Source organism: Sitophilus oryzae, unplaced genomic scaffold (assembly GCF_002938485.1).
Source record: "Sitophilus oryzae breed Bouriz unplaced genomic scaffold, Soryzae_2.0 scaffold_1297_pilon_pilon, whole genome shotgun sequence".
Classification (NCBI taxonomy): domain Eukaryota; kingdom Metazoa; phylum Arthropoda; class Insecta; order Coleoptera; family Curculionidae; genus Sitophilus; species Sitophilus oryzae.
Genome location: NW_022145945.1, coordinates 5,932,356 through 5,948,352, shown reverse-complemented (window position 1 = coordinate 5,948,352; position 15,997 = coordinate 5,932,356). Strand labels below are relative to the sequence as shown.

The window sequence follows — 15,997 nt, the reverse complement described above, 5'->3', positions numbered from 1 at the left end:
TCGGTATCATCCATGTCCGAACAGCACGAACGCAAGCAAACAGTCAGCCTGTGGTAAAAAAAACTGAGCGTCTGTGAAGGCTCTTACATTATGGCTCTTTCAACAGTAAAATATAAGACAAAAATCGCTGGTTTTGATAAAACATATCTGTTAAAAGTACCATAATATGTAATAATACCATAGAATAAGGAAACCAGTAGCTTTACTTATCGTCAAATCCTTTGTTCTTTTTCTCTCATATTTTATAAAATTGTTTATCTCACGGTAGTCTCGTATATAGCCGAATTGTTGCGAAAGCTTCCGAAGACCGCAGTCTTAAAAGCGTAGAGATGTATTTAGAAAAAGTTCAAAATACATTTCAAACAAATTACATACAACAAAATTAAACCTCGTATATCGCCGAGACTTTCGTGCTGTCAGGCCAGTTCACCTAAATTAGGCATCAGGCGACAAAGTTTTGATGCTTTAATTTGGTCAACTGTGCGACTGTGTGACACCGTTGCTGACGACCTTGAAAGAAAACTCGAAATTTGGCCCCCATATACGAACATAAACATTTCCAATGTTAAAAATTGTGGGTGTTTGGGAAGGCTTGAAAGGTGTATATCGGGTCGAAAAATAGCCGTTAAGTTCCTGTTCGATTCGTCTGTATGTGTTTTAGTGTTGGCTGTTGGAACCGCCATGAATGTTTGTAGGTATAATATGGATTCATATATGTTTTGGTGCCTGAAGAAGCGACAATAAAGTCGCGAAACGTCACAAAAACATTGTTTCCTTTCAAGCCTTCCCAAACACCCACAATTTTTTTTTCTGCGTACTAACTACTGGGAACTTACAATAATCATAATATTTTTTTTATAAAAAAACAATAAAAGATGATGTATTGCGCAAATAAATAGACAGTTTTCTGAAGAATTAAAATTACTTACAGTTTAGGTATTAATGTGATCCCTTGCTAAAAGAATGCTAATTTAGTTCATTCATTTTTGAAACTAATTATGTAGTGATAGTAAAATCATAACAAAAGTTTTTGTCTTCTTACAAATGCTATTTTTTTCTCACAGTTTTAGCCGACCATACCAAAAAGTATGATAGGCTATTAAGATGGGCAAAAAAAAAGGTTTTTTAATTTCACTCAAAATGAGTTATTTGTCCGTCTGTAACACGATAACTCAGAAACCGCTAAACCGATTTTAACCAAATTTGGCACAAAAATACTGTGGCACCCGAGAATCTGGTCATTAGTTTTTGGTGGGGAGGGGGGTTGGTAAGGGGGTATGGGAGGGGGTTAAAAATTTTAAAAAATCGTAACTCCAAAATTAGAGTAGCTAGTGAAACTCGGTTTTCAATTTTTAAGATTAGGAATAATATTTGCAACAAAATTTGTAATAACATCAAAATCAGTCAAAGTCGCAGTTCTTGAGATAAAAAAAATTGGAAAAATTCCTTTACTTTGAAACTAAAAGATCTGCCTACCAACTTTTTATTAACATATTTTAGTATGGGCGGCTATACGTGCCTCCCGGCGCTAATTTCTTTTGTCCAATTAGAAATGTTGTAATATTTGATGTTTTGGAAAATTATTCCAGATTGTATATATTTTTCCACCATGGTGCATATTCAGATTAAATTATGTGTCACAATTATTATGATGCACAATTGTGCATCTAAAAACATTTTTGAAGCGAATCCCTTAACAAATCAAATTAATGTGCTAAACAGGGATTTTGCCATTCGTCACCTATCCACATTCGAGCTATCTTTTTACAGTTTTGCTGAAAACAACCGATATCCCGATTTTTTCCTTAATAATCAAAATATCATTAAATGGGGCAAGAAAATCGGTATATCGGTATCTAGTAACGCTCTGCAGCAAAAACTATTTGATAGAGTGAAGCTACTGTTTTACTTATACTATGATAATACCTCGAATATCTGTAAAACCGATTAAAGATTTTGAAACAGTCTAAATACAAAAAAAGATGTTCATTTCTCTAATTTTGTATTGAAAGGAAAATTTATAAACATGGTTATTAATTTAAAAAATACCTGAATTACTTTATATTTTAACAATTTTACCATTAAATTTTAAACACCCTGTGCAATTTACGGTTACAATATTTATACACTTGGTACAAACCAATTATAATAAACAACCAGCGTGATTTTGATATCAGACTGTCAATTGGTATTGCAGTAATTGTCCTACTAAAGATTTTCTTATATGCCGCGAAACACTTAAATATGTATATTTATTTATTTATTTCTCTAGAACTACCAGTAGGAATGTAATAGGATTTTAGGATTATACAGGATGGCCCGAACTGTATTCCGGTAACTTCGGCATCATATTCTGGTGATAAAAATAAGTAAAAAAGTTCGTATAAATGTATGTCCTAAAATGCTTAATTCCGGAATACGTTGGAGTTTCATTTTTATTTCTATTTTTTCCAAATAATTTTTGAAGTAACGTCAATATTTGGATGAAAATTGGTGGGTTTTTTGACATGAGAAATTTGTTTTTTTTATGTCAACATGACTCCTACTTGTAGAGGGCGCCACCTACATATTTTTAACTGGTCTGAAAAGTACCCAAGCAGCATTTGGACGTCGGGACAACGTTGTGTCACGCGACCAAACGTCGCACAGTGCCATTGTCATGTCGTCGCGATTGCCATTTTTGCGGCCAGAACCTTATAAAACAGAAATTGCTTTTTCAAAAAGTTTTGATGACCATAGAATACAGAAAAGACCTAAATATTTTATTATGCACAGAAAAAATTTTTGGATGCAGATCTGTAACCAGTGAAGGGCTGTAATGTCGAAGGTTTAGTTCTACCGTGTATAGTAATTGCAATTTGTAGGGCCCGAATAATAAGTAAAATTTCTTGGTTAATTTTTAAATACAATTATTTTTTTGCAGTTTTTATAAAAGTACAATACTACTTGACTATTTCTAGCTATATTTTGAAAAAAAACCTTTTTCACTGATGCATACTAAATTAATTAATAAATTAGTATAATATAAAAAATAAAATATGCTATTTAACCTTGAGTTTTGTTGAGTGCCCAAAGTTGCCCAATTTATTGGCTGATGTTTTTTGAAAGATTGGACATTACCCTTCATGTATTTGTTACCATCTTGCGCAACTTTGCGCAACTTTAAAAAAAATATTTTTAAATGTAAGTATGTCCTTGGTATACTTTGAGTAATAGATACTATAGGTCTTTATGATTTATTTAGATTAAGTTCGTGTGATTTTAATAAAATCTGATACTCATGAATCGCCTGTAATCAAGCACATAGTTAGGGGGTCCAAGGGTCCTAGACCCTTCAGTCCCACCCCACCTCAAATCTAAAAATTTTGTGGGTTTTAACTGAATTAATGCTTAGATCGAGGCTTAGATAATATACAACTCCCCACTCCTTTTTTATCTGTTTAATGGAACAACATGGAGATTTGAAGTAAGGCAATATGTTTAAAAATATTACGTTTTAGTCTAAATATGACAGTTTAAAATTTCAAGATGGCTGCTTAACTTATTAAAATATCCGCACGTAAATTCAAACTATGATATGTACTAAAATAATGAACCGATTTTAAAAATTTAAGCATTTAAACAAATTATTTTTAACTAACCTAACCTAACACATTACATTACGCTAAATTTCAAATCTTTTAGTTGCTCCAATCCAAAAAATAGAAGGAAAAAAAATTCCAGCACCCAAAACCACCCTTTCTCAGAAATGGTTATTAAAATTTTTGGAACCCCCCCATTATCCGAAATTAATTTTTAGATGCCTGTAATAGGTACTCGAAAAATCTAGCCCGTACTTTCTTGATTACTTGCCGACTACTCATTTTGAGACATGTGAGACCACGATTGAAAATAATTATTTTTTTACTTCTTCAAAACTAGAATCCAAAAACAATATTTATTTTTTTATCAAAGTTGTTGGTTACATACGGATAAAAAAATATATCAAACAGACCGATAAACAGACAGACAGACACACAGACATGCCACAAGACAACAATATTCGAAATGGCTTGCAAGGCAAAAGTGTAAAAGTTTTGTCATCCGGGTATTTTTCCTCACATTATATTGATGAGCTAATATGCTGGGTATATACGTGAAGTATAATTTAATTAACTAAAATTTTGAAGATTGACTACATAGAAATTCAATTAAGCAAAAACTGTTAAATTCTATATATTTTTGGTTGATCCATATATCTTTGAAGGTTTTGGCCAACGATTCTTCAATCGGCCCCACCGTGCGTCGGGGCGCAACGTCGGCACAACCTCGTGCCAACCCTAGTCTGCACTAGTTTGGAGAATAATTTTTGGATCGAAACGACGTTGGATACCTACGTTGGCTAGCAGCCTAATTTAGTACAAACTGCAACGTTGTTTAAAATCCTAATTAACAGAAATACAAAACTATAATAATATGGCGTCTAAGTCCTAAATTGGGATAATTATAGTAAAAATATTATTTTTATGATTTAGTTAGATACATATGCCAGATGGCGGTAAAGGAAAACAAAACAAAAGTATTTAAGTGTGGAGGATGTTTGAAGATCATAATTATTGAAACACTTTAACCAACTCTGTAACTCGCGTTACCCAAGGCAAAAAAGTTAAACGCAAACAACTTTATTGATAAATGTATTGTTTCTACTTTGAAAAATACTAATGGGCCTTAAAATTAAAGAAGTTTTAAAAAATTTCTTGAATATTTTTTTAGTAAAATGAAAATAATTTATTCGCAGTTGAAAAAAAATTCCGCGTGTTGTTTAGGGCCAAATATTTCAAGTTAATGTATTAAAAAAGCAGAAATTGCTATTTTAGGAACGAGACATTTTCTTATTCAACAACATGGCGGCTTTCACTTTGTTGTCTTGGAGATTAAGATGGAGTAGTTCGAGTAGTCGCATACTGGACTAATAAAGTCGCAGTTCAGCCTTAACAGGTAGTATACTAGTCGCAAGATTGCCTAATTTAGTCATCCTAGAGTCTAGCTTGTGCCGCCCTCTATATTCTAAATAAACGAGGGAGTGGATAAAGTATCGGTAATATATCGATGTATATTTAAATTTATTTATATGTGCCTTTCTTACGTCCCATTTTAATTAAGTTTTTTTATAAAAACAATAACAGCACTAAACTGTCTGACTGAACAGAACAATGAAGTGAAAATTTAAGATTTAAGGTTATGGTTCAATACAGTTGCAAAAAGATAGTGGCTCGACGTCCTACCAACGTAAGAATAAAGAAATCTACCTAAACAACGTTGGAATTAGTAAAACAGACAACGTTTGCATAACGTTGGAATAGGTCCTGAAAGTGATGTCGGAAAACTCTTTATTGCCCAACATTGTAACTACGTTGTCCGAATCACCTGATAATGACTTAAGCAAAAAAGGTAACAAGACAACGTTTATTCGACGTCGCAGAAGCTTTTACTTTGTTGTAGTACTAGTTCAACGTCGGCACAACGTTACAACAACGTTTACATTTATTTTAATACCCCAGGTACAGAGCTAACTATTTTTTGTAACTAATCCAACGTTGTGTTTAGTAAACATGTGGTCGCAAGTCGTGAAAATGCTACTTGGGTAATATCTTTCCGTCCGTACCTGTATAAAACTACACAGTAAAAAAATATACATTTACGAGGTTTTTTTTAGGTAAAAGAAATTAATGAACACCTGTCGTCATTCCCATTATATTAAACATGTTGACTAAAGAGTTATTAGACTGAAATCATCAATTTGAAATGTTTTTGTGCCATAAGTTCAACAGAAACTGTTTTATCATAATTTTTTCGAAGAAAAATTTATGATTAATTTAAAAAAATAGAAACTTTTCTTTACTTAAAATATCACGGAAATGTATATTTTTTCACTTGGTAGTTTTATACAGGTACGGACAAAAAATAACTACTCTTCATGGCAGTTAAAACACATGCAGGTGGCGCCCCCTACCACCAATTTTCATCCAAATATTGACGTTACTTCAGAAATTATTTGAATACAATCGAAATAAAAGTGAAACTTCTACACCCTGTATCTCCGAAACTAAGCATTTTAGGACATACATTTATACGAACTTTTTTAATTATTTTTATCTCCAGAACATGCTGCCGAAGTTTGCGGAATACAGTTCGGACCATCCTGTATAGAGCTACCAAAAAGAAAGCCAAAATACCACCTACACCCACACACTTTTTTGAGATACCCTCTACACAAGTGAACAATTTTTTTCTCTTTTTAGTTCTTTATTATAGGACTTATATAAATGTTTGTTGGCATTGTCCCAGGATCCTGTATAGTTATTAACATCGCCATAGTATATAATCATAGTATAATCTTTCAGATCCATACGTCAAAGTTTACTTGGTATGGCAAGGGAAGCGGATCAAGAAAAAGAAAACTTCAGTAAGATACAACACTCTCAATCCGATTTTTAACGAAGCTTTAGTATTTGACGTCCCTGAAGAAACTATCGCAGAAGTGTCCCTATTGGTGAAAGTGATTGACTACGACAGGTAATAATATACTCGAATTACATTTACAACCTACTACTACTGCCATTACTCGCTGACGAGTATTTGACACGCATCAGAAGATGGTCACGCAAGGCGTTTTCTTTCATGAGCTTTTCTGTGACTGAAAACCCCGATACGTGATGTTATCTGCCTACCGCACTCCTGACATTCAAAAATCTCATTGCTTTGTTGCCTCTTTACTTTTTGGTTGTCGCTGTTAACTGAGTTTACAATTCTTCTCCATTGGGTTCTATTGTGAGCTGCTCCTTCCCACACATTCTGCATGTTAATCTCCTTTAAGTTTTCGTGAAAAATGTCCTTGTATCTTTTGAGTTGTCCACCCGGCCTCCTTGTACCGTCTACAAGCTCACCGTAAAGCAGACATTTACAACCACAACCACATGTGTAGCCATATTCAAAGGTATTATTGTACAGTATTATCCAATAACTAAAGAATATAAGGACATGTAACGCCCATATACGGGCTGCAGCAGAACTTATAGACGCCATTTTTTTGATGGCGACGAATGAGTCATCAGCTGGTCATATCAGCGACAATTTTAGCGATTTTGAATAGTTTGTGTATAGTGAACTTTGTATAAACTTTATTACAATGGCGACTAGTTGTTCAGCTTTCAAGTGTAAAAGCCGCAGCGATAAGAAAGAGCCAGGAGTTACGTTTCATAGGTAAATAAACAGTCCGCTCCACCTTTTTAGCGTTTTCTTATTGAATTCGATAATTATTTTTCTGATATTATATGTACTTGATGTGTGCTATACGTCGATACTAGTTTTGTACCTTTTACTAACAACAACTTACTTTTTTTCGTAATTAATGGTAAAGGTGTGGATCCGGTGGCTGACCTTGAAGCCCATATTTGCTGCATTTGATCATCGATACTACGCAAGCGCACATCGTCGATGTTGCCAAATTGCAGTTTATTTTCGAATTATTTTTAGTTAAAAACAAATGTTTACAAAATCTATAATTAATTTTATAATTTCAGATTTATCTTGATATCAAAAATTAAGGTAAGAAGGATAATGAAGATTGTGAAATGAAAGTATTATGAATATATAAAATTGTAATAATAATAACATTTATTTATATATTTACATTAGAATTTAGAATTAAAAATTATCATTTACGGATTTGTTCTTAATGGTTTTAAACTTATTAGAATTTTTTTTTTCTTTCAAGTTATTTCATTCCTAGTTATTTACAGGCAACAATAGTTTTGATTATATGTATTGATGTATTGAAGTAGTGCCATGACGAGTCTTATAGAACAATACACGTCAATGGGAGATAGAGGTAACATTTTACCTATAATGTTACTAATATAATATACTTTGATTATAATGTTTGTATCATAATTTCTTAAAAATATCAAGTTAGTGAATTAATAGCAATTTTAGACATATATTTTATTGAAGAGTGTGTTGATAAAACTAAAATAAGCTTTATGTTTTATCTTTTTCTCTTTAGAAGGGAGATAGTTTGTGTCGTAGAATACATTACAGTATTTAATATCGTGTACTTTGATATTCTTTTCTTAATTTACTGTAATTTCTTGTTTCCTATAATGCCAAATCTTTACAATATGGTGAAGGTTGAGTTTTGATCTGATATTAATATGATTAATATTAAGATCTTTCTTATAATATTTGTTATGTCTTAATCTTAGTACTATATTATACTTTGTCTGGAAAATAAATGTTAAAATATCTTAATTTTGCATATCCTATTCCATCCTTCCATTAGGAAAAATATAGTTTATAAATCATATATGCTAAGAAAATCACATAAATTAGTTGTAAGAATAGAGAAATCTTAAGGTAGCAGAAAAATTAATGCAATATATGTATAAGCAGAATTAAACAAGGTAAAACTGTTAATGTTGCTGAAGCTGATTCTACAATTTTAATTACGGAGGCTAAAAGGCCTTTTAAGGCCTCCGTAGTTTTGACGGAATGTTAAAAAAAATCTATTATGAACATGACATGGAGCTACAGCATTTAAAAATTTTAAAAAAGAAAAACTTGGACATATCCCTTTTAATTTCCCGAATTTCTAATAAAGCACTTTTTAAACGTAGCATAATAATCTAGAGCAATTAGATTAATTATAAGAATCTAGAGTTTTATTTATATTTAATTTTATTGACAATGAAAATACATAATAAGCGTTCACGTGTTGTGCGAAATATTAAAATAATAATATATATAAATACTATACCGCGTACTATGATTGAAAAAAAATAGCGTCAGCGATGACTATGAAATGAAGATAGCTGTCATTTTATATGGGAAATGTCCTCAATCATCATTTCCCAGCCAACTGGACGCCGTTATTTCGATCATACGGTATATATTGACAAAAAAAACACTGAAAAGCACATATTTGTTTTCTACTGAAAATAATTCCAAAATAACTTGCAATCTGGCAACATCGAAGATGTGCGCATGCGTAGTGTCTGTGACTATATGCAGCAAAAACTCGTTTCAAGGTCAGCCACCGGATCCACACCATTACCTAATTAATTAGTATGATACCACCGTATACACCATAAGCGCAGTCAAAATGTTTATCAAAAAATATAAATATCTCTTCAAACTGCTAGGTTAAGAAAAATATGTGCCACGGCACCAGGGTTCGGAAAACTACATGTTACTTTTAAAAACTACATAAACTACATTACATGTAGTTAATGTAGTTTATGTAGAGGGTGTAGTTTATGTAACGTATGTATGTAACTTTCAAATATCATAGATTTGAGGTGAGGTTATAATAAGTTGAAGCTTTAAAAACACATAATGTATTGAAGAAAACAGAAGAAATATGGCTTTAAATATAATATTTACATCATATTATCTCTATTACACCTCATACAAATGAAAATTATTCATAATATCAATACATAGTTTATTAACGTAGTTTTCATGTAGTTAATCAACGGAAAAAGTCGTAGTTTTTGAAGAAAAACTACACGTAGTTAATCAGGTAAATTACGTCTTAATTAACTACTTCCGAACCCTGCACGGCACTGTTTGCTGACATCGTAACAATTTGCTCTCGGGTGTTATTTGTCCTTGGATTCTTTAGTCATTGGTATTTTCAGAGTAAGTAAACCGAGGAGTAGCGACAGTCCGGTTTTCAATTTTCTTTGCGGCTGCGCGAAATAGATAGTATATCTGTCATATGAAGAAGCGAAGTTGCCACTATTGCCATTTATCAAATATCTCTATATACTCTATTTCAGGTATGCCTCAGGCAACGAATCATTTTTTTAATTATTTATTAGCTGTTAAAAGCATGTTAAAAGAAGATATTTTATACATTTAAATTTGGAAATAGGGATTATGGTCATGAATTTTTTGCTCGCGCTTAAAATAAAATAAAATAAAATATTCAACGTGTGTTATGTACCTAGGTATATAGTATCGTATGATCGAAAAAAAACGGCGTCCAGTTGGCATTTCCCATATAATTTTACATATAAAATGACAACGATCTTCATTTCGTTCACCAGCCATCGCTGATGCCGTTTTTTGTCGATCATACGGTAAGTATCTCTTAAATCACCGTGGTAGTGATATTAAAACAAACAAAACATATCTTACATCATCGCATTAAAATACAGGTAAAGGGTATAGCCGGATTAATATGGGAAATCTGCCCCCGCGGCTTTTTTAACTTGAACTCAGGGGATCGATTTGGTGTCGAATCAAAATAATTCACCTAAATTTTTAGCCCTTTAACTCAACGGGTTTCCGAGATTTTACAAAAAAAACTGTTTTTTCAATTTTATTATTATTTTTATAGTAAAATTCAAAATTAATTAATGACGTTTTTTTTCTAATTCTTAGAAGTCTAAGACATGAAAAAATACTATGATCATGATTCTTAAACGAAAAGCCGATTTTTAGCGGAGGAAAGAAATCAAAGAAGTCTTAATTTTTTTAACTTTTGTGAAATATGTCACTCACTAAAAAGTGACTTTGATACTCCTTTACACTCAATACAAAAAAAAAAACAATATGAAAAAAATTAAAAACTATTTTTTTTTCTAAAATCTTCTGTTTTGACTAACTTATATATTTTTGTTTAGTTTAAAACAGTGCGTAAAAAATATTTTTCATTAAAAATACATCCTTGCCAGAAATAAACATAAAGATTATTATAAAAAAATGAAGACATATTATTATTTATTCAGCTTGACGCGAATTTTTCAAAAACTTGGTCTACGTAATCATTGCATAGCAATATGATTGAAAATGTGTAATAAGCAATATCATTGTCAATCTGAAGTAAAAAAATATTTTCTACGCACATTTTTAAACTAAAAAACAATATAAGTTAGTTAAAAAGAAGATTTTAGAAAAAAAATAGAGTTTTTAATTTTTTTATATTGTTCCACATTGTTCCACTACTTCAAAAAATTCTAAAAAATTCCTGAGTGTAAAGAAGTATAAAAGACATTTTCTGACGATTTTTAGTGAATGACATATTTCACAAAGGTTAAAAAAATGAAGATTTTAATTTTCTTTCCTCCGCTAAAAATCGGCTTTTCGTTTAAGAATCATGATCATTGTATTTTTTCATGTCTTAGACTTCTAAGAATTAGAAAAGAATCATCACTAATTAATTTTGAATTTTACTATAAAAATAAAAATAAAAATAAAATTGAAAAAACAGTTTTTTTTGAAAATCGGAACAACCGTTTGAGTTAACGAGCTAAAAATTTAGGTGAATTATTTTGATTCGACACCAAATCGATCACCTGAGTGCGAGTCAAAAAGCCGCGGAGGCAGATTTCCCATATTAATCCGGCTATACCCTTTCAACCATTTCAAAAACAGAACTGTAAAATTGATTATAACTCGAAAATATAAATAGGTATAGTTTTAATTTCTTATAAATTTTATTATCTTTTGTTATTTGACAATAATTATCAAATTTCCAGGATTGGCTTAAATGAATTGATGGGTTGCTTCACCATTGGGCCAACGGATATAGGCAAAGGCAGAGATCACTGGACCGAAATGCTAGATAACCCCAGGACACCGATAGCTCAATGGTATCCGCTAACTGAATCTGTTCCGGGTGATATCCCATCCGTAAATGAAGGTTCCACATTACTGAACTGTCTTATAAGCAGGTAAAACAATAGTATTCATGGTTAGTAATAATTAAAAATGCTTAAATTAATAACAAAATCGATATTTTACTAGGAGATAAGAAAAGTTAATAAAAGTGTGACATACACACATGGCCAAAATTATTATTTATAACGATATTTTTATTTTATTTTGGACCTAATATGATTCTTTTTATACTTTTGGACATATTGGTTTACTACACGACTAACTAATATAAAATTAAAAATTTAAGTGCTACTAGGCTGTTATTATAATTTTATTTCATAATGAGTGAAAATCAACAAAAACAAATTTCATTTTAAACAGAAAATATTGACAACAATTTTAATTATTTCTCACAACTAATAGTCTGTATTGCCTCCTCGAGTCACAATGCAAGCTGTGAGACGACGTGGCATGCTCTCAATTAAATTGTCCAGAAGATGTTGAGGAATGGCTTCCCATGTTTCGTGCGCAGCAATTTTTAATTCATTTAAGGTACGGGAGGGATCGTTCCTTTTGGCAATATGGCATTTTAGCATGTTCCAAACATGCTCGATCACATTCATATCTGGAGACATCGGTGGCCACCACAGTTTTCTTATACCCTCTTCCTCACAAAATTCGCGAACCGCTAAAGTGCGATGGGGAGGAACATTATCATCGATGTAAACAAATTCATCCCTCACTGCCCCACGAAATGGACGCACAATAAGCTCTAAAACGTCTCTAAGATATGAGGCGCCTGTCATTGGGTCATCAATTAAAACAAGAGGAATTCGAGCTCCGTGCAATATATCTGCTCATATCATACTGCTTCCCCTTTAAAACGGAACACGGGTTTGATCTGCATTCAAGCGTGCTCGTCTTCCAGGTGCTCTCCAGACCAAAGTTCGTCGCGAGTCTGACACTAGGCCTATTCTTGTTTCATCTAGAGAGGCCTCCTGTAAATGTAATCCTCTGTCATGGAGTCTTCTTGCTATGGTCTTTCTTGAAACATTTACCCCTTCAAGGCGAGCTAACTCATTTTTAATAGCAGTACTAGAAAGCAGGGGAATGCGTCGTGCAATTAGGGATATTTGACGGTCTTGCACAACAGTATTAACTCTCTTTCTACCGCTTCCAGGCCGCTCTGTAACCTCGTTTGTCTCCCTTAATATTCGCGAAACATCGCTTTGGTTAACTCCTACAATTTCAGCTATTGCAACTTGCCGGTAGCCCTGTTGAGACAGTGTTACTATTCTGACTCTATTAAACTGTGAAATAATGTTTCTAGGCATTTTAAGGCCAAAACAATGGTCAAATTTCTTCTGAAACCCAAGAGACCACAAATCGAAATGTGCAAGAATTTGCAATAATATTGGGTCTGAACGATAAACATTGTTTTCTATATCCATTTTAACAAAAAAATGTTTATTACAGATTATCAAAGCTATGTATAAAAAAAGATTCTTTAAATTCCTTTCCGTATATTTTTAAACGATATGTGCAATAATTTTGGCCATGTGTGTAGATTCACAAGAGCCTATTTTTGAGATTTCGTTCAATGATTCAAGTCCTGACACAATTTTTCTCCAGATTTACCTCAAAAATCTCATTTCGAACGATCGGTTCGCTGTGCTCTAGTATTTTTCAGCCTTTAAAGTCGGATCTAAAAAATGGGTATACTACGTTTATTGAAAGTTTTCAGTTGTTTATTATATTTCTTACTGCGTCAATTAACAGAAGCATATTTAAACACAATTAAAACCACTGTATATACTAGAAATATGATTGGAACATGGACATTTGGCAGATCTGTACTTTTTAGTACTGTAAAAAATAAATTTTCTAAAGGTGCGTTCAGACTTAACGAGACGACGCGACGGCGAGACAAAAGCAAGACGAGAGCGAGGCATCTTCTATCCATTTTTTGAGGCAAACCTGCCACGAGACAAGCGAGTTGGATCATAGTGAAAAGAACCCAAACACATATTAAATTTTAATGGAATATAACAAACGATGACTAAATAATAACGCATATAGTAATAAATTTTTGTATCTTTAGCATTGTATACGACTTTAGCATTTTATTCATTGTCGGTTTTTTTCCCTTTTGGTTATTTTCCCCTTTAACCCTTCATTTGTTTCGAGGCACGACGTCTTTTACAAAATACGTTTTTTAGAACAAAATTCTAAATAGAGAAGTTTAAGATGCACAGTTTAAAATTACTGGATAGTATACAGGGTACATCAAAAAAGTGTTGTGGATATAACATATATTTTTAATGGGAATACCCTATTTTTATCATTCTAAGAGAGAAATAAAGGTGAGTTTTGTAAGAGAAGTATATGACTAAAATGTAAGGTTTTTGACATATTTAACATTTTCTAGAAATAAAGAACAATTTTTAAATTACAATAAATGCTACCTAAATTGGAATTTACCCGGTATAGACTAATTTAAATTAACAATTGTACTTTAAATCAAATTAAAACTTGATAAAAAAAAGCTATACAGGGTGAGACAAAATTATATTGAACATTGGTCTCCTTTAAAAGCAAGTTACTTTTTTATTTTAAATGGAACACCCAGTATATTATTCCGATATTGAATGAGGAATTCATGTCTCTTCAAAATACTATTAAGGTTGCCTACCTCTCAAACAAAGACTTTCATAGATATTTTTATTTTTATGCTTTAGTGTCAGTAGATCTTTATTATTTGATAAAATCTAGTTGGCCTGTAATGTGTCTAACGTTACTTCAAGATAGCTGCCTAATTAGTCCAACTTTAAAAACTAGTTATCATTTTGTGTCAGTTAATATAAGTTTGGAAACTTATATTACATCAGAGAGAATTTATATGATTCTTATTAGTTAGTGAATACAGTGCGCATTGTCTTGTTGAGACCCGTCCACACTTAGCAAATTTGGAATGTCTCGCGCTCGTCTCGCTCTCGTCTCGTCAGGTCTGGACGCACCTTTACAAAAAGGTTAATATTCCAGCGCTAAGCCTTAAGACCTCCAATGCTATTATTGTTGGTGGCTTTTAATATCTTTTGGTATATTTAAGTATACTTCAAATTCATATTTAAATATATTTTTTTTAGGTGAAGAACGGAGTCCCGGGTTGAGAGATAAAACGAATGTATCACTTAACTCAGGTAACAATTTAAATGGGTCTCCGAAGACTTTTGAGAAAACAGAAATGAAATCAATGGATTTGTATACTGTAGATTTTATATACACCGACACCTTAAAATGTCTGTCTCTTCTATATTAAACGCTCGCTGTGACAAAACAAAATAATATTTGAAACTGTTGTTGTGACTTCCGCCACTCAAGATGGAAAGGCTGTAATGTACAAAATGGTTGACTAGTTGGAAAATATTTATTATTAGAGATGTCTAAGAAAATGAGAAATTAAGAGAATGAAATATTTTAAGAGGAAAATTATTGTGCTAAATGTAATCTATTTTTAAATGTAAGGAATATAAACATAAAGTATATCATACATGCATAGTATATATAGTATAGTTCATATCAAATAAACTTTTAGTCACGTGATTAAGGTTGGCCGGCACAGCGTTGCCGACTTTTACATATCTTCTTTTATTCAAAATATTTTAGGAAACAAAAATATATTAATTATAAATATTCAAACAGTTATTATTTACATCAATAAAACTCACCTCCTTAACACTACTTAACGGATATAAAGGGCCATTACTACCGCTTTCCCGTTCAAAATATTCTAATAAAGTTGCGATGAGTTTTTTAAGGCTATTAATCTATTTTGTAAATTTCACACTAAATGAAGTTCTAAAAAGAACAATGTTCGACTGCTAGTAAAAAAATTTAAGCTTAAAATATCACAACAACAATTTTTTTAAACCAAAAACTCGTTTTAGGAAACTAAAATGTCAAAACGAAATGACAAAATGTCAGGAAGTTAATAAATAAATGTGGTAACTTGATATTTTATAAAGCAGAGATCATGGTACAAAGAAAACAAGGTATGATCGATAGCGGCTCCAATTTCGTTAAGTTTGCGCATACCACCTGTGACGTCATGCGCCAGACAAAAAATATCCATATTGTTCAATTGCCACTAATAAAAAAAGACCTAAAATAAGGAAGAATTAGGACATAACCCCAAAAGTTATGTCAAATCATGGAGCTTGACATTTGAAAAATTATTTTCACATTTATTATGTCATCTGTTTGACAATTTGAAATTGGCGCGCGGAGCTTGCCGACCAATGGTGCCGTTTATCACCTGTGACGTAATGACCAACCTGCGCAATATCAGACCTTG

The 15,997-nt window shown here is 32.1% G+C and overlaps 1 protein-coding gene across 4 annotated transcripts in view; it reads left to right on the top strand.

The window, feature by feature from the left end:
- The window catches only part of LOC115874656 (synaptotagmin-10-like), an 80,586-nt gene extending 65,508 nt beyond the window's left edge, over positions 1 to 15,078 (top strand). For all 4 annotated transcript variants that reach the window (XM_030889873.1, XM_030889872.1, XM_030889871.1 and 1 more), the window contains exons 9-11: positions 6,384 to 6,555; positions 11,523 to 11,717; positions 14,790 to 15,078. In XM_030889873.1, coding sequence (XP_030745733.1) covers positions 6,384 to 6,555; positions 11,523 to 11,717; positions 14,790 to 14,793 — 371 coding nt within the window. In that variant the 3' untranslated portion in view covers positions 14,794 to 15,078. The remainder of the gene's footprint in view (positions 1 to 6,383; positions 6,556 to 11,522; positions 11,718 to 14,789) is intronic.
- The last annotated feature ends 919 nt before the right edge of the window (positions 15,079 to 15,997 follow it).